Here is a 23,025-nt window from a genome sequence, read left to right on the forward strand (position 1 = left end):
TTCCCTTGACCTATAAGAAGTTTAACTTTAAAGGATTACTATTTTAATTCAGCGATTAGCGAGATGCTTTTGTACTAGGGATGACAATCCGCCAAATTTTTGGGTCGGATTCGGATTCATACAAAAATCCGCCAAAAAGAAAGCTGATTCTTTTTTTGCGGATTGGGGATTTTCGGATTGGGGATTCTAGCAATTTTTTTAAAGGTCTTTGTATACCTACCTAACTTAAAAAATTTAGCACCTACAGCGTCCATTGTTTAACCCTTACTTAACCTAACCCAACCTAAAATAAGCATGAAAAGCTACTGTAAAAATAAAAAGACAAAAAAAACTTTGGATACTTCCCACAAATTTACTTGTAGTTAAGTATCAATAAAATGCGTTTTTGTTTTTTGTCTTATCACATTTTAAATAAAAAAAATTAAGCCCTACAAAAATCATAGAAATTAACAATCCGCTTACGCAATTTAAATTGGGGATTCGGATTCTTGGTCCAAAAATTGGGCGGATTCGGATTGCCACCCCTATTTTGTACACACCGATCCTGTCACTCTTAAACAAGTATATAGTATTTTTAGACTCTCGAACAGTAAAAAACGAACCTGTAACTTACCTGTCATCATTTTAGGTATATGGAGCCTCTGTTGACTAAAGCGTGCAAACAGGCGGACAAAGTTCGGGCCCTGTGCTACAACCATAGAACTCAAGAAATTGCTGTGATATCTCCTAACAGTTACATCCACTGTTGGAATGCTCTGACAATGAAACAGGTAATAGTCAACAGTCAAGTCAGGCAGGGAATAATAGATCATACTGGTCTACAAAGTAACAAAAAGAATATTTGAAGTGTTTTTGTTTATTTGTACTAGTAGTCTGTAAATATACAGAGAGAGAGGGGATAATGGGCTGATTATTACACTAGTCCCCAAAGTTTTATAGTAACGTTTACTTATTCGTTGTTTTAACAACTTTGGGGACTTTTAATAAATTTTGATCAGTTGATTGTCCAAACGTTTCATCCACTAATTGTAATCTATAGAAGAGGTAATTTTGTGTATTAACATTGGGGATGTACATTAATTTATCAGTCATTGTCTTATCCCTCTAGATCCCTGGTAAAAATGTGTGTATATTTGTAAAGGGACAAATTCTGAGTGTAAACAAGAATGACAACATTCATAAAAGCGAAGCACTGAAACTGTAGGACAAAATGCCATTAGAACTTATAAAGTGTCAGAACTGAATAATCAGAATATAAATGTATTAGAATCAAAGCAAAATTGTAAGTAAATTTGTTGGAAAACTGCTTGATACAGGATAATGTTTATGGGCATACTTACATTTTAGGACTTTATTACAGAGTTTCTTCGCTTATATCATTATACTTTGTTGTCCCAGGAATCAACATATCAAAAATCAGATCAGTCGGATAATTAGATCACATAAAAATTTGATGTTAAAACAGTTAAAAATCAACATGTTTAAAATGGACGTACGGACTTTCTGGTAACGATTATAGAGTTGCTTTGCTTTCTAACTCTTACCTAACTCCTACAGGAATCATCATGCAAAGTTTGAAATCGATAGGACAATTCTAACATGACTAAATTAACGAAAAGAGCTATCCGTTACGCACGGACGGGCGGACCGACCCTAATTTTAGAAAAGCTTCGCTTTTAAAAATGCGATTTAGTTAGGGAGTGACGAGATATTGGACTGTTAAATAAACTGGTTTTCAAAGTTTTAGAAACACGGTCTCTGATTCGTAGGTTTCATAACTTTGAATAGTTTTGTTAAATCTTAAATGTATTGTACAACTACAAACTAACAATGGCCAAACTTTTCCAGCAATAATTAGAAGTGGTAATTTTGTTTATTATAATTCTGAATGTAATTATCTTTCTTTTATTGAATATTTATTATGAATGCAATAATTCTGGTTGAATAAAAGTTTCAAAAAGATATAAAAATAACTAAAAGTTGTTTGAAACTGCAGAACTAACAAAATTTGGAGGGTTTTCCTCAAGTGCATAGTCGACCACAGAAACCCCCTCCCCCTTATCTAAAATAAATTAAAAATATGGAGAGGGGGGGGGGGAGTATTTTTGGTATGTTTATGTCTAACTCACTACTGAGGTTATATTGAGTAAAGAGGAGCCTCTCAGGGGTAGGGTTAAGACATTATGGAAAAAATACCCTCTCCTCCATTATTAGTTGGTTATTCCAAAAATAAGGATGGGGGGGGGGGGTTCTGTGCTCGATAGGCTCTTTGAGGGGTAGCACCAAATTTGTAACTTTGCTCCCAGAGAGAGATAGAGAAAGAGAGATTTAAATTAGATGTTGAAAGTTCAAGTTTGATCTTATAATTAGAGTTTACTTTCTATACGTGTGTGTACGTATGTTTGTATGTATGGGTGCCTATTTTTACATACGACGCTTTTCTTGGTGTATAGAATGTCTGTTTGTCATACAAACGTCCTTTCACAAATATTTGAAAGTAAACCAAAGTTTGTAAACACCTTTTTTCATTCTTAGGCTTAAAAATTTTGGGGACTTTTTATTAAATATTATTTGGAAGTAGCAATACAAATTGCAATAGAATTGGTAATTTTGTTTATCATAATTTGGTGTGTATATAACCACCCTAAGACTTATATAAAGCTTTCTTAGTATGGAGAACTCAATCGGTTCAGTACTTATATATTGATATCTTAAGCTACAGACAAATATCCTACTTTATTTAAAAGGATACCTACTATATTTTGATAGTATCATCCTTGTTATAAAACTTTCATCTGTATCACCGAGCAAAATATAAATTTATTGGGAAAACGTTTTCATTTAAGCAGCTCTACATATACCAAAATATGATATTAGAAGATAAATTTCAATTTAGTTATTAAATATATTTTCTATTGAACGAAAAAGGAAACAGAAAAATTATAGTATTAAACGTTTTGCTTATCCTTCTATCCTTTTTTTCAGGGTTTCGGATCCGGATCCGCATATTTTTGAGTCCAAGGATCCGGATCCGGATCCTTGGACTCAAAAAAATGCGGAAAAAATGGAAAAATCTACCTAAATTTATATAAAATCTCAGACATTCTCTTGATAAGAGCCAATCTTTAAGATTTGTGGTCAGACTTGAAAATTGAAAGTATTTTTGACTTCGAATTAAAGAATAAATATTTTTTGAAAAGTTTGGTGATTTTATTTTTATTGTCAAGGATCCGGATCCGCAAAAAATCATTGCGGATCCGAAACACTGCTTTTTGATGACTTATCCTAAATTGTCCTGATAAGTAAAATGTAAAAATTGGTTTTGGTGGGTTTAAGAGTTTTTTTTTGAGGGAGAGGGGGTGATCTATTAAATTTTACGATTTTGATGTACCTACCCTCTACCCCCCCCCCCCCCCCGGCCCCCCCCTCCCTTGTACTGTACACCCTTTATTTGGTATAGTGTGATATTCATTTTGCTCACGTTTCACCCCATTCAAAAAAAAAAAGAAATAGGGTCTTAATCAAATGTCAGGTTTATGTCAAATTCAAGTTCAAATGATAACAACATTTTGAAATTTAATAGTTCTGCTACAGAAATTGAATTGAAAAGGGAAAATAAAGTTTCATCTTTCTTCAAATTAGAAATAACATTTTGGTTAATATTCAGCCCAGCAACCAGTGGACCACAATTCGCACCCCCCCAATGGAGGAGTGGGGGGGGGGGGTGTGTAAAATTTTTTGCAGAGCGCTAGTGATCATGATAGTTCATTAACATAAATTTTAAATGTTTTATCCAGGGACGTCCAATCTTTTTCTATAATGAGGGGTTTCAAAGTTTTAAGGGGGGTAATCTAATGCATTTTACAATATTTCCAGGGGGGTAAAATGAGGGTTTGACACCCATTTACCCCCCACCCTTGGATGACATCTATGCTTCGGCCCTATAAGTTTTAAAGACAACGAATTAGAGGATGTGTTCATAATAGTTCAAGGATCAGTATCAATGCCCCCTTCCTCTCAAGGGATTTAAATGGATAATACAACAATTGATAATTGTGCTTACGTAATGATAATGAACAAAATTATCCCTTCTGTCGATTATAATTAGTGGTTGAATAGTTTAGACAATAATGTTAATGTGTCCTTAGTTTAGCCAACAAATTGCAAAACATTTTTAAAAAACTTTGGGAACTATTAAAATTTAAAGTTCAATGTCCCCTTCCGTCCTGATAAAAGCCAGCTATTATAGAGACTCTTTTTATTCTTTTAAAATTAATGAAGGAGGGGGGAGTTTAAATGGTCCACATTTTTAAAGGAATTTACCAAATGTATCTCAGGTTGTTATCTTTGTGCGTGTGAGATGTTTGTGTGTAGTGTGTATGTGTGTGTGTGTCGTCTTACCATGTGCGGGCATTATGAGTATGTAAGTTGGAAAGAGAGCAAAGAAATAAACGTATGGATCATAAGGGATAAGACATGTGGCGATAATTTTATATACATCCCCAATGATAATCAACATAATTACCTCTTCTGTAGATTACAATTATTGAGCTAACCAATAAGATAACGTAATGGTAAAACCTTGGGTACCAGTGTAATTTACCTGCCTGAACCACCAGTTTTTATTTTTTAAAAGTAATATTATCTATATTTTTGGGGAGGGGGGAATTAAATTATTTTTATTATTTTGTACCAAAACGCCTGTATTTTTTACTTTTCTAAATCTCTTGGGAGGATATTAGTAAACCTTCCCTAGACATGTGAAAAGCTACATTTTTAAGAAGATCATTATTGGTTCAGCGGTTAGCAAGATCCTTCGGTACACACAGTCATATCCTGTTACTTTATAAAGGATTTTTTGCCTTTAAAGATTTCATATGTAAAGATATCTTAATAAAGTTGAGGAGTAGTGTAGACTTATTGACTATCTGAGAGAATATACAGGGTGCGGCACATAAATCCGGACTTTTTTTAATTTTTAAACAAATGAACATAAAATCGTCAATTTTAAAGATTTTATTAAATTTTAAAAACTGAGAGGCAGAATAGGTATTTGACTATTAGATTATTAAAAAGAATGGCCGCCAGTCTTATTCGCCGCCTCTACCCGCTTCCTCAACCGCCGGCAGGCCCAGGTCAAAATGTACCTGTCCAAGATGGCGAAGTTCTCCTTGATAGTGGCAATGAGGGAGGTCTTTGTGATATGGGCACGTCTATTGGTCCATGCTTCAAAGTAGCTTTAGGCCCAAAAGTCCATTGAATTAAGATCAGGCTGTTGGGAGGCCACATTTCCTTAGAAACGTGAGTAACCGCAGGGTCCAAATTAACACAACTTTCAAGCTACCCTTAGACACGGAGGCTTTCATTTGGACCACAGTTGAGCTACAACGACGTTTTTTACCTTTTTGAAAATGGTATGACGATTCAGCTAGGATTGTTAGCGCAATTCATAGTCTAAAATTAGTTTTAAAGTTCCATATGGGTCCCTGAAATCGAAAACCGAGAAATATTAACAATTTTTCACCATTTTTGACGTTTTTGACATCTTAAAATCTGACACGTTTCACTTTGCTGGAGTACTACGGCCAAGCCATTTCAGATAGCAAGCTCTAGTCTTTTCTAGAGTTTTACTTATGTATCTAACAGTATCTCCAGCAAGTTTTATATGCATATCCCACCTACAGATAGGCTGAGGTCAGATTTAGTTGGCCCTAGTCGAGAATCAAGATTAAACCACCTGCGCATTTCGAATCTGCCTTGTTGAACATATGCGCGGCCAGCTCGTAATACACGTCCTTCTTCGTCCAAATTTTTTTTTGTGCTTAAAGGTCATTATCTAAGCTTTTTATAGTGGGGTCAAACGTCCTGATTGGTCAAGTAGTTTTGATGCTATGGCCGTTTAAAAAAAGTCCGGATTTATGTGCCGCACCCTGTATATATAAAACGTGCCATTTCTAGCTACAACTAATTCAGAGAGAGAGGCAAGGACAATCACCACCTGGGAGGGAGAGGGACATTAGAATTAAAATACCCAATAGTTTTAATTTGCAGGGGGAGGGGGGTAATTTTGTTTTTCATCATTGAGAGTATTTTATTTAAAAAAGAAAGGGGGGTTTCTGTGCTACACAAGGCATTTTGAGGGAAACTGGTAAGTTCTAAATCTTCATAGCATTATTGACAGACTGACGGTGTAATAAAAAGATACTAAGGGAATATTAGCTTTCGCAATATTCGTAAAATTGTGAGCAAGCTTCCAGTCAAATGCGCTTATTAAGTCTAACTGTTCTTAACGTATAGTATAATTAAATGCATAGTTAAAAACAGTATGACCTAATAATCGCATTTGACTGGAATCTTATCACAACTTAGGCAACATTGCGAATGCTACTATTCCCTTTATTTGAAAAATGTGTATTTGGTAAAGTTATCTCACCCCAAGTATATGGACACGTGAATACTAGTGTGTGTGTGTGTGTCTGTGTGTTTGTGTGTGTGTGTGAGCGTGTGTGTGTATGTGTGTTGAGTATTTATTTGTTTAAATTGATAATATTTACTGTGATAAATTAATTTAACCTGAATTAAAGTTTGCAAAATAAATTATAGCCAGTTATTTCTGGAAAGTCATTTACTCTCTTTTGAGTCAGGGAGAGAAGGGACATTGGACTGTTAATTAGATTCATAGCCAAAGTTTTATAAAAAAAAAAAGTTACCTCATTTGTTAGCTCTAAAAGCTGATTTTTTGTATTGATTTTTGATTAGTCGGTTCCAAATTTGCAATGTAATTTTAATCGGCAATTTTGTAAATCATCATTGGGGATTTAAATAATTTCATCGTTCATTGTCTTATCCCTTATTATCCCTGCTGATTTGACGTTTTTTAGTTGATGTCCAAAAAGTTGCCGCACACCCTGGAGAACTGTTGCCTGTCAGCTGATGAGGACTGTCAGATGTACGCTGTGGGCAGCAAATCTCATACCGACCTCCTGGACTCTAGATCTCTTCAGGTATTGCGGTGCTTTCTCTGTACGTGCTTATTGAGCACGAAAACCTATACCCTATCTTTTTTTATGGGAGGGGGGGGGACTTATTAAGTAACAGGATGTCTGTTTGTCTGTACCGAAGATTCTCTTTAACTGATGAACTGATCTGGTTCTCCTTTACAGGGTAGCTTCTCATAAGTCCTAAGAAGTTTTATAACTATTTCGGGGGAGGGTACCACCACCCTTCCAAGAGAAATTGGCCATAGAATTAAATTCCCCCGCCCCCCAAAATTTTTTTTTTACTTAAAAAAAATCTTAGGTAATTAAAAAGAAATTGGTGTTAGGATTCAACTCCCCCCTCATCAAGTGCCCTTAGAGGCCTTAAGGGGGGGGGGAGGGGGTGGTAGCCGCTAATCACTGAATATTTCACTGTTTTTTTCTTAGTCTGTCCGCAAGATTCCAAGTCGGAACGCAGGCTGCGGCATCCGCTCCGTCTCCTTCAAGGGCAACATCTTGACCATCGGGACGGGCACCGGCCTCATCATGTTCTGGGACCTGCGGGCCAGCAAGTTCCTCGAGTCCACCATTAACAGCAACCGCGTGGCGCAGCTGAAGGCGGGCCGGGGCTGGGTCAAGCGCGACGATCTTTTCCTGGGTCGCGACCCTGAGAGCAAGTACATGCCCGCCATCTACACGCATTCGTATGATTCCAGCGGGACGCGGCTGTTTGCTGCCGGTGGTCCTCTACAAAATAGTCAGATGGTAATTTTTTAGTTTGGAGTAGCTTCGCTATTTGCAATTTAACACATAATATATGGTCAGTCTGTCCGTCTTCAAATAAATTAATCCATTTATATCTTTGAATGATGATTCTTAAAACAATAAGGTAAAATAAAAAGGCGAATTTTTTAATTATTACCTATTATTGTTTATTAATATTTCTCGTATTCATTCGAATTCGGTGGATAGGAACCGGTTCTCATCCATACGAAAGAACTATGTCTAGCATCGTATTATATCCAGTTTTCTACGAATATAAAAATGTACAATCATAAGATTAGAACCAGTTTTTTTAGCCCGTGCCTTGGGCATCTCGGGGATAAAAAACTGGTTTTAATCCTATAATTGTACATTTTATATCCGCGGAAAGCTGTTTTAAATACGATGCGTGAAATAACTCCTATTTTATTTTTAGGGAAACTACGTTGGCCTGTTTCAGTGAAAAGAAAATTTCACAAAATTATAATACAGAAAATGAAAAATAATCCAATCCACAAAAACAATGAAAGAAAATTTGTTGTAAGCAACATAATTTTCACAAGTCAACTCAAAACAGTGATTCTATGAAATATAATATGTAAGGTTTATGTATGTTTGTATGTATATTCGATGTATAAAAGTTGTTTATAGCATCGTTTTATAGACAGCTTTCCAAGGATATTAAAATAAAAATATATATGATTTTTCAGTATTTATAAGAACCGGTTCTAATGCAGCGGATATTATTCGATTTAGAAGTAAAACTGAAAAAGTTTTTTCTAAATGGCTTTTTAACTATGCATTCATTAAACAAACAAGGATAAAGCATCCATAAAAGCGAGGCTCTAAAAAAAAACGGTACGACAAACTAATATTAACTCTTGTAGAGTATCAGAACTTAATAAGAGCCTTTATTTTTAAGTGGTTACCTAATAACTTTTCAGCTTTGTAAAGACTACAAAAGCCATTTTTTATTTAGCTTCTAAATTTTTATACATTTACAAATTCACTAGGATCTTAAGGTATAAGACAATGTCTGTAAAATTAATGAATATCCCCAATGATGATGATCAAAGTTACCTCTTCTACAGATTAAAATAATTTGGTTTGGACAATTCTAGTTTTAAATCATCTCATCAAGATTTGTTAAAAGTACCCAAAGTTGTGAGCTAACTGCTGAAAGGGTACTACTATAAAACTTTGGGTACTGGTGTAATTTATAGTTCAAAGCCTTCCTGACAAAGGGAGGATTAGGTTGCGCTAAAAATCTGAAAAGGTGTGAGTTTTAAGGCTTAAAAACAGTACCTAGTAGAACGATAAAATTTATGTTAACTTAAAAAAAATCTTGTCTTAAGTTCTTTTCAATAAGGAATACATATATTTAGTAAATATTAACGTTCTACTACTATTTTTAAGCCTTAAAACTCACTACCTTTACGGAATCTTGGCACAGCCTACTCCTCCCTTCATTAATAAATGATAAGATTTGGTTAGGATATATATCAATTCCAAAACCACGTACACCAATTTTGGATTAAAATAAGACAAAGCTGACAAATACGAGGGAGCGTTCTCTGCCGGGGGTGAGGGGACATTGGGTTTGTTTATTACATTAGTCCCCAAAGTTTTATTATAACGTTTGCTTATTTGTTGCGAAACAGTTGTAACCCACAGAAGGTAACATTTTGTGTATCATTTGGGATGTACTACATAAATTTTTAGACCACTGTCTTATAATTTTTGGGGACATTTTTAAAAGCGAAGCTTTTCTATAATTAGGGTCGGTCCGTCCGTCCGTCCGTACGTCCGTCCGTACGTCCGTCCGTCCGTCACGGATAGCTTTTTTCGTTAATTTAGACATGTTAGAATTGTCCTATCGATTTCAAATTTTGCATGGTGCTTCCTTTAGTAGTTAGGTACGATTTAAAAAGCGTAGCAACTATATAATCATTACAAAAATGTCCGTACGTCCATTTTAAACATGTTGATTTTTTTTACTTTATTAAATAGCTTTTTTCGTTAATTTAGGCATGTTAAAATTGTCCTATCGATTTCAAATTTTGCATGGTGATTCCTGTAATAGTAAGGTACGAGTTAGAAAGCGTAGCAACTCTATAATAATTACCAGATTGTCCGTACGTCCATTTTAAACATGTTGATTTTTTTACATTTTTAACAACAAATTTGTATGTGACCTAATTATCCGATTGGTCTGATTTTTGGTATACTGATTCCTGGGACAACAAAGTACAATATTATAAGCGAAGCAACTCTATAATCAAGTCCTAAAAAAGTAAGTATGTCCATAATCATTATCCTATATCAAGCAGTTTTTCAACAAATTTACTTACAATTTTGCTTTGACTCTTATACATTCGCATTCTGATTATTCAGTTCTGACATTATACAAGTGTTAATGTCCGTTTGTCCTATCGTTTCAGAGCTTCGCTTTTATGGATGTTGTCATCCTTGTTTAAATATTGACTATTAGGTTGTACTACAAACTAGCAGAGTTTGAACTTTTCCATCAATAATTTTAATATTAAAAGGGCTATTTTTAGCATTAATGGCCTTAAACGCAACTCTATCAATAATTTAATCTACAAAATTGTTTTTCATTACTTTCGATATACTTCAATTTATCGTTTATTGTCTTATCCCTTAAAATTCTAAATACCTCTCAAGAAAGACGTGAAGTAAGAGATATTATTCTATTTGACACCCATCTCAGTTCTTATTAAAATCTAAATCAATTCAATATACAACATCAAAGAAACATCTCTTACTTTGCTAAGAAATTAATAGTTGTTTCCCCTTAAAGTGTCCTGTCGATCACTGAATCCCCCGCCCCCCATTGCATTGTTTTAAAATAATTTTTAAGATAGGTAGGGTGGGGGGGGGGCCCGGGGGGGGTAGCTCTGCAATGTTAGGGTTTAGGTAGGTACAGGAAAAAATTTAACCCCCCCCCCCCTCGAATGCAGGGGTGAAGGTCTGTGCTCTTTAGATACTTTGAGGAAAGTACCAAATTTGTATTTGGTTTGATTCATATTTTAAACTTGGAGTTAGGAATAAAATTTAAATAAATAAGAATAATGAATGAATAAATGATCCAGCTATCTTCCAAGCTACCAAAGGCATTATTTGCATAAAATCATCTTCCATGGTTATATCCTTGGTTAAAAGCAGGGAACATAAGGGATAAGACAATGGATGATAAATTGATGTATATCCCCAAAATTAACTCTTTTGTGAAACAAATTATTATTGGAAAAGTTTACACTAGTATTTTGAACCAACCAAAATTTAATAAAGTATTTGATCTAACAAATTACAGAATATGTTTAAGAAATTTTGATTGGTTTGCACAAACAAGGAGTGTCCAAATAACCTTTTTACAGCAATATAGGGGGTTACGTGTTCAGCATAAAATTGGTGTACATCAATTTATCGTTCATTTTCTTATACCTTAAGATCCCTGGGTTGCAATAGAAAATTTGTGAAAAACATTTGTGTTATTTTTATATTTAATTTATATAGGTCAACATTTTGAGGCATAGTCGGCCGCTAGTATATACTAAAGTAACAACAGGATGTAATTGTTATGTAAATGACTGTACCAATTGGTAATTACCGGGAAAGTGTTTTTTTGGTTCTTGGCAGGGTTTAGGCTATTTGGTGGGGTGGATACATTTAGGAAGACAGTGAGATAGACATCCTGTAACTTACGCACTAACATTAAATGATCCACTATCCTATTATATAAAGTAGTAATAGTTTTTTTTGTCTTAAGCTTAAGATCTCAATAACTACTGAACCGATTGAGTTCTCTATTTTAGGTAAGCTTTACATAGGTCCAGTTATGGTTTTAGGCTATTTCATTTTTAGATTCAAGTCTTGGGGTGGTTTTAAGCTATTTTTCTAGCCTTGTGTATACAGAGTCCATAGATAGTAGGGGAACAGCCACTATTCATTCTATTAGCAAGTTAATGAATTGTATTAAAAAAAAGTTATAAAATTATCACCTTAATTTCTTAATTCTTTTTCCTTGAGTTGAGGCGGATATAAAGGAAGAGGGGATTGTATACTTGGAGATTAGAACTATTTGTGTCTATTGCATTTAGAAACAAGTTTTCCTTTTTCTATACATATAAGTTTTCCTTATACATGTTTAAAATAAGGAACTTTTGTCCGTTTCAGAATATCTCGTTCATAGCCTAAGAAATGAAGTTAAAAAACGTAAAAATGGAGGTTTTTTTTAGTCATTTCTAAGGCTAGGAACGAGATATTTTGAAGAAACAGACTAAAGTTCCTTTTTCTACTCCTCAAGGCCTTTCTAGGGAGCCATCGGTTTTTAAACTTAAGATAAATTAAAAGCATCCAGAGGATTATTATTCTTAAAAAAATCATTTGCAAGTTCAAAAGCGACAATCTTTAAAACTAACTATAAATGAAATCTCTTATTTGTCTATGATGTTTCTAATTGCACTTTGTTTTATAGGATCTCTATGTATAATCTCCCATTAATTAGAAAAACCTTGGTTTACAAAATAATACAAAAGACCTATTAATTGTAAGAGGAACAAATTGTAATATTTCTAAAATATGTAATCTACCTTAAATGTTCAATTCATGTAATGTTATTAATTGTGAGTTTTAAATAGGAAATACAAGAAAATTTTATAAATTGTAAAATATGTACTAATGCGTCTTCCTCTCGCAGGGATTTTGAGGGATAAGACAATGCAGGATAAATTGATAGAGATCCCCAATGGTGATAAACAATATTATCCCTTCTGTAGACTAATATCATTGTTTGAATTGTTTGGAACCTTTCACAAAAATGTATCCAAAGTTTTTAAGCCAACGAATAAGATAACTTTGGGTACCAGTGTAATTTACAGTCCCCTTTCATCTAGTGACCTGCTAGGTTAGGTTAAACATGTACCAAAAGTTTTATTTGTTGGCTCAAAAACTTTTGATACTTTCATTGAATTATTAATGGTTTTAGTTTACAGAAGGGTAACTTTGTTTTGCATCATTGGGGATGTATTTCCATTTATCGTCCATTGTCTTGTCCCTTAAGATCCCTAAAATGTAGCGCGTTTCAATAATTATCTGTAATATTTCGTTATGACTATTAACATCACGTATTAAATTAAATTATCTGGAATGTAAAAATTATTATGATCAAATAATATTCTTATTTGCAGTATATTTGTTTATTTTTACACAGCAAAGCTTTTCTACAGTTAGCGTCGGTCCATTGTCCAATAAATTTTAAGTATAAATGTAAGACCCAGACAAATTCCTGGTTCCAGTGCTTTGGGCGTTTTTCGTCTGCTAGCAAATTGCTTTCAGCTATTTTGTAGCGACTTGGCTGAAACATAAGACCTAATTGAAATTACTGTCTATAGAAAGAAGATTTTTTTCATTGATTGAAAAACTATATGGGGGGTGGGGGGTTGTTCGATGGTCCATTCATAAGTTATGAGTGAAAATCAACTATGATTAATAGCAAAAATATCAGTAAGTACAAAGCGAACTTTTTTAGAATGGTCAGACTTTAGTCTTCATGTATCACACTGTTCTTTGTTTCAACTAAAGTTGGAGAAAGGATTTGTCCTATTATATAAAATAGTCCAATTTTTTTAGTCTAAAGCTTAAGATTCTTAAGTTACTGATCCGATTGAGTTCTCCATTTAAGAAAGGCTTTGTTTTATGCCTTTTTTTTGGTTTTGGGCTAGTTGTCTACCCTTCCCATTCCCTCCGAATATAAAGCCCTAGATGCTTGGTGTGCAGCAGCTAGTATGTAATTATATAGATCGGGCTAACTCTATTCCAAGGATGACAACATCCATAATTAGCAAAGATTCTATCTCTAATAGAAGCAAAAACAATTAATTTTAAAGAAAGGTTTCTTGTAGCATAATTTCGACAACCTAAACACGTTGAGATAGGCGTTTTTTTTAAGTATATAGTCAGTTTGAGTTATTTAAAGATATTTTGTAATTTAAGGAAAAAAACAGCTATCTGTCATAATAGAATCCGAGAAAATCTGAAGTTAGTCCTCGACGTTCCGAAGAGGCATATAAGAACATTTGATGTTATGGAGTAGCTTTGCTACTAATATTCTATGATATGTAAAGGTTCTTGTGACATTTTTAATATTAGCACAAATATCAGAACAGAATTATCCACCGTTTCTACCCTAAGACTTATTTTGTATTGCAACACAGAGTGGCTGATTGCTGTCTTGAAACTTTAACTACATAGTACTAATTTACTCGAAATGCTAAAGGTCAATATAATTTAAGAGAATTAAAATGTTGACAAACTTTATAAGGCGAATAATTCAAAATCCTATAAATTCATTCAAGTAAAGTTTATTGTCTTTAGATATTAGGAAACAATCTCGTGGATATTTCTTATTTGATTTTAATCCTGTTATTGGCCATTTTTTGTTGAATTAAGAGGAATATTGATATTATTTTATTGATCGATTGCTGAAATACATCACGGAGCATTCTCGAAAATTGCGCGTCACACGTTTTTATAGCCTGCCGGCACACGAGTTGAAATCTCCTAAAACTTACTTTAAAACAAAACGTTTTTTATATTCTCATTCGTTTTCATTCCACCGATAGAGCTAGTACTCTCTCTTACATCGCTTTTTAATACGTTTTCACCCACCCTCCCTAACCCTTTATTTTATTATTAGAAATTTTCTACTTTTTTGCTTTTCTAATTCCTGTATTTTTATATTGATATTGTTCTTTCTAATTTGACATACTTAACTATTCATGTCTCTACATTTTTTTCAAATCAACGTTTTTTAAATCCTCTGTGATCATGACACCATTCGAGTACTATAAACTCAGGAATGTTAAGTCATTCCATGCTCACAATATCGTTGCCAATAAGCAGATTTTAGGTTTAAACCTGCATTATTTTGTCGTTTATCAAAGTAAAACTGATAAACATTTAGTAGTCAGAGAGCTGATTAATCGTGCATCTCGTTTTAAAGATCAATTAGAACAAATTAATCATACTTTAGATGACAGTTTTTTATCCGCCAAATCTGTTTATGATAATTTTGGCCAGTCTTTCAAAGATTTTGAAGCAGAATGTCGCAACACCTTGTCACTTCTTGATTAATTTAACTTACTAAATTTTTTCTTTTTCTTTCTTATCCAAAAAATTCTTATTTTTCTTTATTTAATGTTCAGACACTATTTTTCTTGAATTAATTTCAATTTTTTCCTCTTTAGATTTTCTTTTCTTAAAAAAATACTGATTGTTAAATTACAGCATGTCTTATTTTGTTAATATTTTTGCATGAATTTTTTCGTGAATGTTTTTTTTTAAATTTCCATTTGTTTGTTAAAATTTTCTTTTAAATTTAAATTTCCTCTTCAGACCTAAAAATGCCTGTTCCTACAGGACATTCGCACAACTCCTCAGATGAGGATAATTCCCCCCCCCCCGCATCTTCCACGGTGGTTCCTACCACAAATTTGTCTAGATCCTATTCGGCTCCAGTCAATACCTCAGCTCCCTCGTCGGTTGTAGCTCCAGGTCCGTCATCGGTCGCACAAACGATTATTCCCCAGGATCCTAAAGATCCATTGGGGTTAAATAACCTTCCCCCAGCCGGCTCATATTTGCCGGGGATAGGTTTTGTGCCACAAATTAATCAGCCGCCGAAAATGACAGCGCGACTTCAAGAGTCTGCAGCTCCAGCGCGACCATCAGTGTCAGCAGCTCCCCATATTGAATCTGAGAAAGTTAAGATGCCTGTCAGACATGCTTCAGTGTCTTCAGGTAAAATTCATACTTAGTACTCATGATTTTGATTCAATGATTTAGAAATTGAAGTTCATATGAATTTTGTCTTCTTGGCAGTTTTTTACCCTTACAAAAATTTTTTTTCCTTTCTCAACTTTAAACTTTTTCCCCCCCCTTTTTTTCTTTCCTTTTTTACAGCTATTAACCTTTTTCCACTTTATTTTCTTTTAAATCTTTTTTATTTTTTTAGACGATTTTTCCCCTAAACGCAAGAAGTCAAAAAAGAAGAAACGCTACTCTAGTAGTTCCTCTTCTTCCAGTTCTTTCTCTTCATCGTCGAGTTCTACGGAATCAGATGAACCTAAAAGGAAAAGAAAAGGTACTTTTTTAAATACTTAGACAATAAATCCTTTCTTTCTCCCATTTATGAACTTTTTTAAAATTTTTACGATATTTATTACAGAAATTTATTTTGGTTCAATTATTTGAAATATAAATTTCTTGTTTCTATGGACATCGACTGAATATTTGACGTTATTCTTCGGATTATCATGTCTTCATACATTCTTTCTTTAGGAAAGAAGAAGAAAAAGAAGAAGAGCAAGAAGCACTCTTCCGATTCTGACAGTAGCAGCCAACTAGTAGGCGGCCGAAAAGCTAGACGTCGCCTCCGGCGAGCAGCTGAAATACTGTCAGACCCACCTGCCTGGATAGGTATGACGTCAGCAGACATACATGCCGAACGGGAACGCCTCTTCGAACATCTAAACGTAAGAAAAACATTTTAACAAAAATTCTTTGATCAAACATATATTTTTTAATATATGTAGGGGTTATTTAGTCTATTTAAACAAAAAAGGGCAGTTATTTTGGGTCAAGGGCATTTTCTTTTTCTAAATTCCTTAAAAATTTTTTCTCTTTTCAACATTTTGAATATTTTTGTTATTTCAAATATTAATTTTTTTTGTTAATTTCTTTATCCATGTTTATCTTTTTTCAAATTTGAAATTCTTTTCTTGGAAATCTCACAATAGTTTTTTCTATTAAGTCTTTGGATGAAAAGAATGACGTCTCTCTCACATTTTTAAAATGCGTCTTAAGAGACACCTGCCGTTCGAAGAATTATGTTGAGGATGCTGCGAAGCGTCTTGTGGCGTTGAAGGCCCCCAAGAACTTGTTATATGACCTACAGCAGTCGTTGCAAGCCTGCTATCAAGCAATAAAGGCGAGAAATTCATAAATTTTTTCTTCTTTTTCGTTTTATAATAACTAAACCTATGCCATTTTTTAGTTTTCTTATTTTACGTGCAAATTCGATCAATAGAAACCGTTTCTTGTCTATGAAATCTATTTAGTTTTTCAAATTTGTTTTTTAAAGAAGACGTGCAAATATTTGATTAACACCAGTTTTATTAGCTTCCGCACCACAGAAAAGATTTGTATAATATTATTCTGTGACATTTACATTATTTTTCATTTCATTTCAGTTTCATTATTTTGTCATGTAAAGGAAAGATAATTCCTACGACACCTTTCTTTTCATAGAGCTAGACATCAACATATTTTATTCAAAATTATCAAGATTTTCATTTTATCTAGATAGCTGAAAGCTCCATCGGGTACATCGAACTGGCTTTTTCGAAAAACATCGGCCACGCCAACCGGGTGGCTCTAGCAGGTAACAGACGCTACCTCACCACCCAGCAGCAGCGTATCTCGGATTCCCTGCCTGACTTTCGAGGGGACTATAGCAGAGGAGCACGTGGCGGCTTCTCTAACGGCCGGTTTAACTCAAATGGAGGCTCAAACCCTAGGGGCAGAGGATCCCGAGGACGAGGTCGAGGATCTCTTCGCTGTCACGGATGTAACGGCGAAGGACATAAAGTCGACGACTGTCCTTCCGCCAACCCTAAATAATAATTCTACCCCGCTTTACGCTATTCAAGATTTAAACCTACCGATACCTACCTCAGATATTCCAAATTTTCATATCGCTTCTCTAAAAAATTTTTGTTTCACAGAAGATTATGAACATTATAAACGTTTATATGATATCCAATCGGATTTTTTATCTAGTTATTCTCCAGCTTATTCTATTCATTCACTTACAGCAATTAATTTCTATAAAAATATTCTTAATGCACCATCTTTTGTTCTGCAAACCCTTACTTTTGGATATCAACCAGGTAGATTATTGAGAATAATTCTTTCCACATTTTATTTATTATATGATTTTTGTTCCACAAAATTTTTTCTTTTTACAATTATTCTCCATAATCTATCTTTTTTAAGTTTTTACATCTCCAGTGTTACCATATTTCGAGAAGAACAACAATAGCGCTGTCCGCAATCCAGAATTTGTTCATCAAGAAATTCAATCTTTGCTAGACAAAGGTATTATTGCTCAAATCGATCATCAGCCTTATTGTTGTTCACCTCTTACGGTAGCTAGTAGAACATGTAGTTTAACTAACACAACTAAACTCAGGAAATTTTTCGACACATAAATATTATTCCAAATTCTTCCTTCAATTCTTTTTTTGATTCCCCTCTTTTTTCTACCCTTTTTATATAATATTCTTTTCTTTTTCAATTCTTTTCACTACCTCTCAAATATTTTTGTTGGAATTCATTTTTTCAAAAAATTTTTCATATTTACCCCCCTTTTTTAAATTTTTTCGAAATATTTCCTGCTTTTAGATTGTGCATCGACTTATCCCGCCACATTAATCTACTTCTCCAGCCTGAGAACGTCTCTTTAAATGACATTAAGACAGTGCTGCCTCGCATTTCTCAGGATGTATTTTTTACATCCTGGGATTTGCGGGGCATGTACCATCAAGTACATCTACATCCTGCCGTTACTGAACTTTTTGGTTTTTGTTATAAAAATGCTGATAATTCCTACTCTTTTTACAAATATTTAAGGCTTCCCTTCGGGGTTGCCTCAGCCGTATTTCTAGTTGATGCCTTGATACGCCCAGTTAAACATTTTTGTCACCGTCACAATATAGACGTGAGTGTCTATATTGATGACGGCCTGACTGTCGAATTAAATTATTTTAAATGTCTTCTTAGTACTCACTTTGTCCTATCAGTTTTACTATGTGCAGGTTGGCATTTTCAACTTTCTAAATGTCAACTAGAACCTGTTCGTCGTATACAATATTTAGGTTTTATTCTTGATAGTAGTAAAATGATAATTTCCCTGCCCATCGTTAAAATTCAGAAAGTTTTATTTCTTCTTGACAAAATTTTAGCTGCTTTTGATTCTAATGATCCTGTAGATGTTACTATGTTAGCCTCCTTTTTAGGCAAACTATGTCATGCATATTTTAGTCATGGAGATTTTATTCGTGTTGTGGCTAGAAACTCTAATCATGCTCTTGGTGTTTACACCTCACAGTATGGCTGGAAAGGAGCTTTGTTTGTCAATGCAGATATGTTTCAAGAGTTGTCCCTCTGTAAAGAACATTTTGTTTCTTTAAACGGACAACCCATTCGTACTGAATCCAAAACAATAGAAGTTTTTTCCCCCCATCAAACATCTTTTTTAATTGACAACATTGATCCTAATGATTTAAACAAACATTGTAATATTTTTGTGTCAGACGCCTCTGACCACTCAGCCTTTTCATTCAAAGCTGGAGACTGTAAGATTATTTCTGATTATTTATTTACTCCACAAGAGGCTGAATTATCTTCAGGCCATAGAGAACTTTTAAGTATTGTTAAAGCTTTTGAACATTATAGCAATTATTTCGCCACCCTTAAAGGACAGTTGGTTATTTGGATAACGGATAGCATGTGCCTTTACTCTTTTTTGCGTATTGGAAGCCGTAATTTAGTTATTCAAAAATTATTAATTCAATTAAAAATTCTAGAGTTCCAATACGCAATCCGTATTATACCTAAATGGATGCCCCGAGACAGCTCACTCATCACTTTAGCAGATTTAGGTTCTAAGCTTTTTAAATCCTCTAATGAATTTGGGATTAGTTCTAACGATTTTCAATTTCTTCAAAGTTATTTTTCTATCAAATTTTCAGTTGACTGTTTCGCAACATCTAAAAATTGTAAAGTAGAGAAATTCATTTCCCCTTTCCCCCAACTAAATTGTTTCGATATTGATTTTTTCACAGTTTCCCTGACCAGTTCAGAATGCTACTACATCCACCCCCCAATTTCTCTCCTTTCTCGTGTTTTTAATAAATTAAAATTATATGAGGATATAACAGCAGTGGTAGTTTTGCCCTTATGGCCGACATACCCTTTCTGGAATTGTATTGTTAAAGGATCTTATTTTAATTCTTTTGTAAAAAATTTTCTGCTCTGGGATCCTTACTACATTGCTTCTACACCAAATAATTTTTTCAACGGTCATAAGACGTTTAAAACTCTCGCCTTATTGATTCATACCGGTAAAGACTATGCAATTCCTTTACCACAATTTTAATCATTATGTTTTTTAATGAATTGTACAAAATTTTTTCAGCATCCTTACAATGAGAACGTCTTTCAAACATTCAACTGTAAATTATCATAAGTTTAATGCTCAGTTACAAACTTTTAAAGACAATAGACCTCTAGAAAAGAGAGGCCCTCTTTATTTTCCGTCAGTTTTAGAGAAATACAACCTTACAGAAAAAAGGAAACGCCATATAAAATTGACAGCGTCTTCAAGAACTAAGTCCACGCAACTACTCCACAACCGTACTTTACGCCGTTTTGAAATTTTTTGCGAAAACAGAAATAAAACTCTGTTAAATTTTTCAAAAAAGGATTTAGCCGCCTACATAGAATATTTAGAGGACTCCGCAGCTAAAAAATCCGCCGTAGTCGGTTTGGCAGGCGCGATAGATTTTCTCGCCAGTGCATTAGATATGAAATCCCCCTGGACCCCCCAAATTGAAAGAATGTATCAGGGTATCACGAGAAGAGCCTCTGCAGAACAGCCTTTGACCAAGAAAGCGCCTAAACTGCCCATAAAATACCTGACTTTGGCCATCGATAAGCACGTGACACCTTTTCTAAAGAATCCAGATCAGGTAATCTTTTTTCATATGAATCATAAATCCTTTTTTCGAATAAATTTTGGTTAATACTTATTATTTAGCTATGTTTAAGTTTTCGGACCAAACTACATTTAATATACGGAGTTTTTTACATTTTCTTTCTTTTGTCTAGCATTCATATTGATCTCTAATAGAAATCTTATTTCTTAAAAATTCAAATTTAAGTTTTTCGGACCAACTATTTTAAGATATGGAGTTTTCTACACTTTTGTATTTTCCATTAATATTGTTTTCTAATAGAAACCTTGTTTTCTTAAGATTCCAATTGTGACCCTCCGAGCAATCGTGGCTCAGCACCTTCAGTACAGCTTGTGCGCGCGCATATCTGACCTGTTGAGATTGAGAGCTTGTGATCTAGCGGTTACCACACTAGGAGACACGCCAGCAATGAGCATAACCTTCAGATCTTCTAAGACTGACCCTAGGTACTTATTTTAACAAGAAAATCTTTCTTAAATTCTTCTTTTTCTCCAAAATTTTTTCCAGAATTTTTCAAATATCATACGACATTCTTTTCTACCTATTTTTTACTTTCTATTAAATTGGAAATTACAGTATAATTGCAAAATAATTTCTAATTATCTTAAAACAAATTCTTTCAAAGTTTTTTTAATGTCTTAGTTTGAAATGTTTATAATTACAAACGATTTCTTAACTACTACCTATTTTCCTCTACCGTAAATTGTTAAAGAAAATTCCAGAAAAATCTTTTTTCAAAAATTCCAAATTTTTTATACATTCTTCAACTCTGTATTTCATTTAGAATATCATTGTTTTTTACACAAAAACATAAACATTATTTTTTTTTTTTTAGATTCGAGGGCTCCACCAGTTACGTGATCTTCAATGGATCAGAGTATTGCCTTTATTCACTGCTGGTCCTGTATTACAATAGGCTCCGGTTATATTCATCAGATACTTCCTGTTTGGATACAAGCTATTTGCTGCCCCGTACAGGGAATGGTACCACTTCGAAATCTTCTAGGCGAGTTTTTAAGCATAATACATTCATACATTTCTTATTCCTTTTTTAAGTTTTCACAAATTTTATTGGTAATTATATTTTTTAGAATCCTAGTCGCAGATGGACGTTACGCCATTTCAGCTTCCACCTTAATGAAGGATGTAAACTTAATTTATAGTAACTTAGGACTTAAGCATAAAATTACATCTAAATCTGCTAAAAGCTTAGGAGTGTCATCTGCCTTTAGATTAGGAATGAGCGATGATCATATCCGAGTCTTAGGCAGATGGCGCTCCATAGCTACAGCTCAACATTATCGAGCTATTGATGATACAACACTTATTGAAATTTTTTCCAAGATTATGCTAAAATCCTCGAGCACAGCAGTCCCCAGGTCTTTAGCAGCCCTTACAGACCAAGCCTCCAATTCCATTGCTTCACGGACGACTCCCTCTTGGTCCTCAGCCCATTCAGCGCCTCTGAACCGCGCTCTTATCTTCCAGATTTTGTTAGCTTCGGGCTATCTAGACCCCCAAGGATGCCCTCTCAACAACGAAGGTTATCCCCTCCCTCAAGACGTTCCGGAGGTTAGAGCCAACGGCGAGGAACTCCTAGCCATCGAGTCTTCTCAAACCTTCATAGTAACTCTGCCGAACTAAGTTATTATACACTTTGTATTATTTTTATTTATGCTTTTCATTTTAAAAAATGCTTAAATAAAACAGAAATTTTTTAAATTGCATATTAGTTCTTTTCTCAGTATTTTTTCAGATTACTTACAATGTTTCTTTTTTAAGAAAAAAGAATTTTTTAATAACTACCTACCATAAAATTTTTTCGATTTCGAACTGGTTTTATTTATCCGATTATTCTCGCGAATTTCTTCGTTTTCATTTCGATTGGTTCCTAAATACTTATCGAATTCTTCGAATTTTCCCAATATTTAAACTCTTTTAGCTTATTTTCGACGGATTCTTTAGTGATTTATGGAATATCGATCGATAAAAAATATTAATTGTAGCATAAGGAAACGAAATAAGACGTTTTTAATGGAATAACATGAAGTTACAAAATTGGTATTTATATGTTGAAATTAATTTGCAGTATAATAAGTTCAAATGCCCATAGCTGAGATTTAATGTTGGGAAATTTAAGTTGGCTCAATTAAAAATTTAACTCTTACAGATCGGGCCCCAATTCCCACCTTGATAGATCGGGGGGGGGGGGGGTAATTTGATCCCCCCCCCCTCTATCTCGGCTCCTGTTACAATTAGAGACATGAACATTTTTTTTGTGGTTCATGTGCATATTTAGAGAAAATTACTTTTTCTAGTCATAGCGGTAAGACCGCTTTTTAGCGGCCAGCCGCTAAAAATTAAAACAGCTGTAGAGCGGCCAATTTTAAAGCTAGGATCACCAAATTTTAGGTGGAACTTTTATTTTTTATAACCAAAAAATTACT

The 23,025-nt window shown here is 34.0% G+C and overlaps 3 protein-coding genes across 10 annotated transcripts in view; all 3 read left to right on the plus strand.

Moving 5' to 3' along the window:
• DCAF12 (DDB1 and CUL4 associated factor 12-like protein) overlaps nucleotides 1-12,951 on the plus strand; it is a 37,243-nt gene extending 24,292 nt beyond the window's left edge. For 3 of the 8 annotated variants that reach the window (XM_080151285.1, XM_080151287.1, XM_080151288.1), the window contains 4 exons: nucleotides 629-770; nucleotides 6,882-7,004; nucleotides 7,425-7,742; nucleotides 8,176-8,449. In XM_080151285.1, coding sequence (XP_080007411.1) covers nucleotides 629-770; nucleotides 6,882-7,004; nucleotides 7,425-7,742; nucleotides 8,176-8,202 — 610 coding nt within the window. In that variant the 3' untranslated portion in view covers nucleotides 8,203-8,449. Of the gene's footprint in view, nucleotides 1-628; nucleotides 771-6,881; nucleotides 7,005-7,424; nucleotides 7,743-8,175; nucleotides 8,450-12,237 lie in introns of those variants that run through there. The other 5 variants (XR_013876922.1, XR_013876923.1, XR_013876925.1 and 2 more) reach the window with 5 other exon arrangements.
• A 2,057-nt stretch (nucleotides 12,952-15,008) lies between these two features.
• On the plus strand, nucleotides 15,009-17,675 carry LOC145312126 (uncharacterized). The gene is made up of 5 exons (XM_080151267.1): nucleotides 15,009-15,560; nucleotides 15,775-15,903; nucleotides 16,101-16,294; nucleotides 16,573-16,749; nucleotides 17,124-17,675. The coding sequence occupies exons 1-5, from the start codon at nucleotides 15,164-15,166 to the stop codon at nucleotides 17,439-17,441; spliced, it is 1,215 nt and encodes a 404-aa protein (XP_080007393.1). The 5' UTR covers nucleotides 15,009-15,163; the 3' UTR covers nucleotides 17,442-17,675.
• A 165-nt stretch (nucleotides 17,676-17,840) lies between these two features.
• On the plus strand, nucleotides 17,841-22,222 carry LOC145312606 (uncharacterized). Its single transcript, XM_080151864.1, has 4 exons — nucleotides 17,841-20,572; nucleotides 20,858-21,024; nucleotides 21,414-21,500; nucleotides 21,811-22,222. Exons 1-4 carry the CDS (start codon nucleotides 20,030-20,032, stop codon nucleotides 22,220-22,222), a joined length of 1,209 nt encoding a protein of 402 aa, XP_080007990.1. The 5' UTR covers nucleotides 17,841-20,029.
• The last annotated feature ends 803 nt before the right edge of the window (nucleotides 22,223-23,025 follow it).

The sequence above is a fragment of the Acartia tonsa genome, chromosome 2 (genome assembly GCF_053477335.1).
Source record: "Acartia tonsa isolate MP-2025a chromosome 2, ASM5347733v1, whole genome shotgun sequence".
In the NCBI taxonomy this organism is placed as follows: domain Eukaryota; kingdom Metazoa; phylum Arthropoda; class Copepoda; order Calanoida; family Acartiidae; genus Acartia; species Acartia tonsa.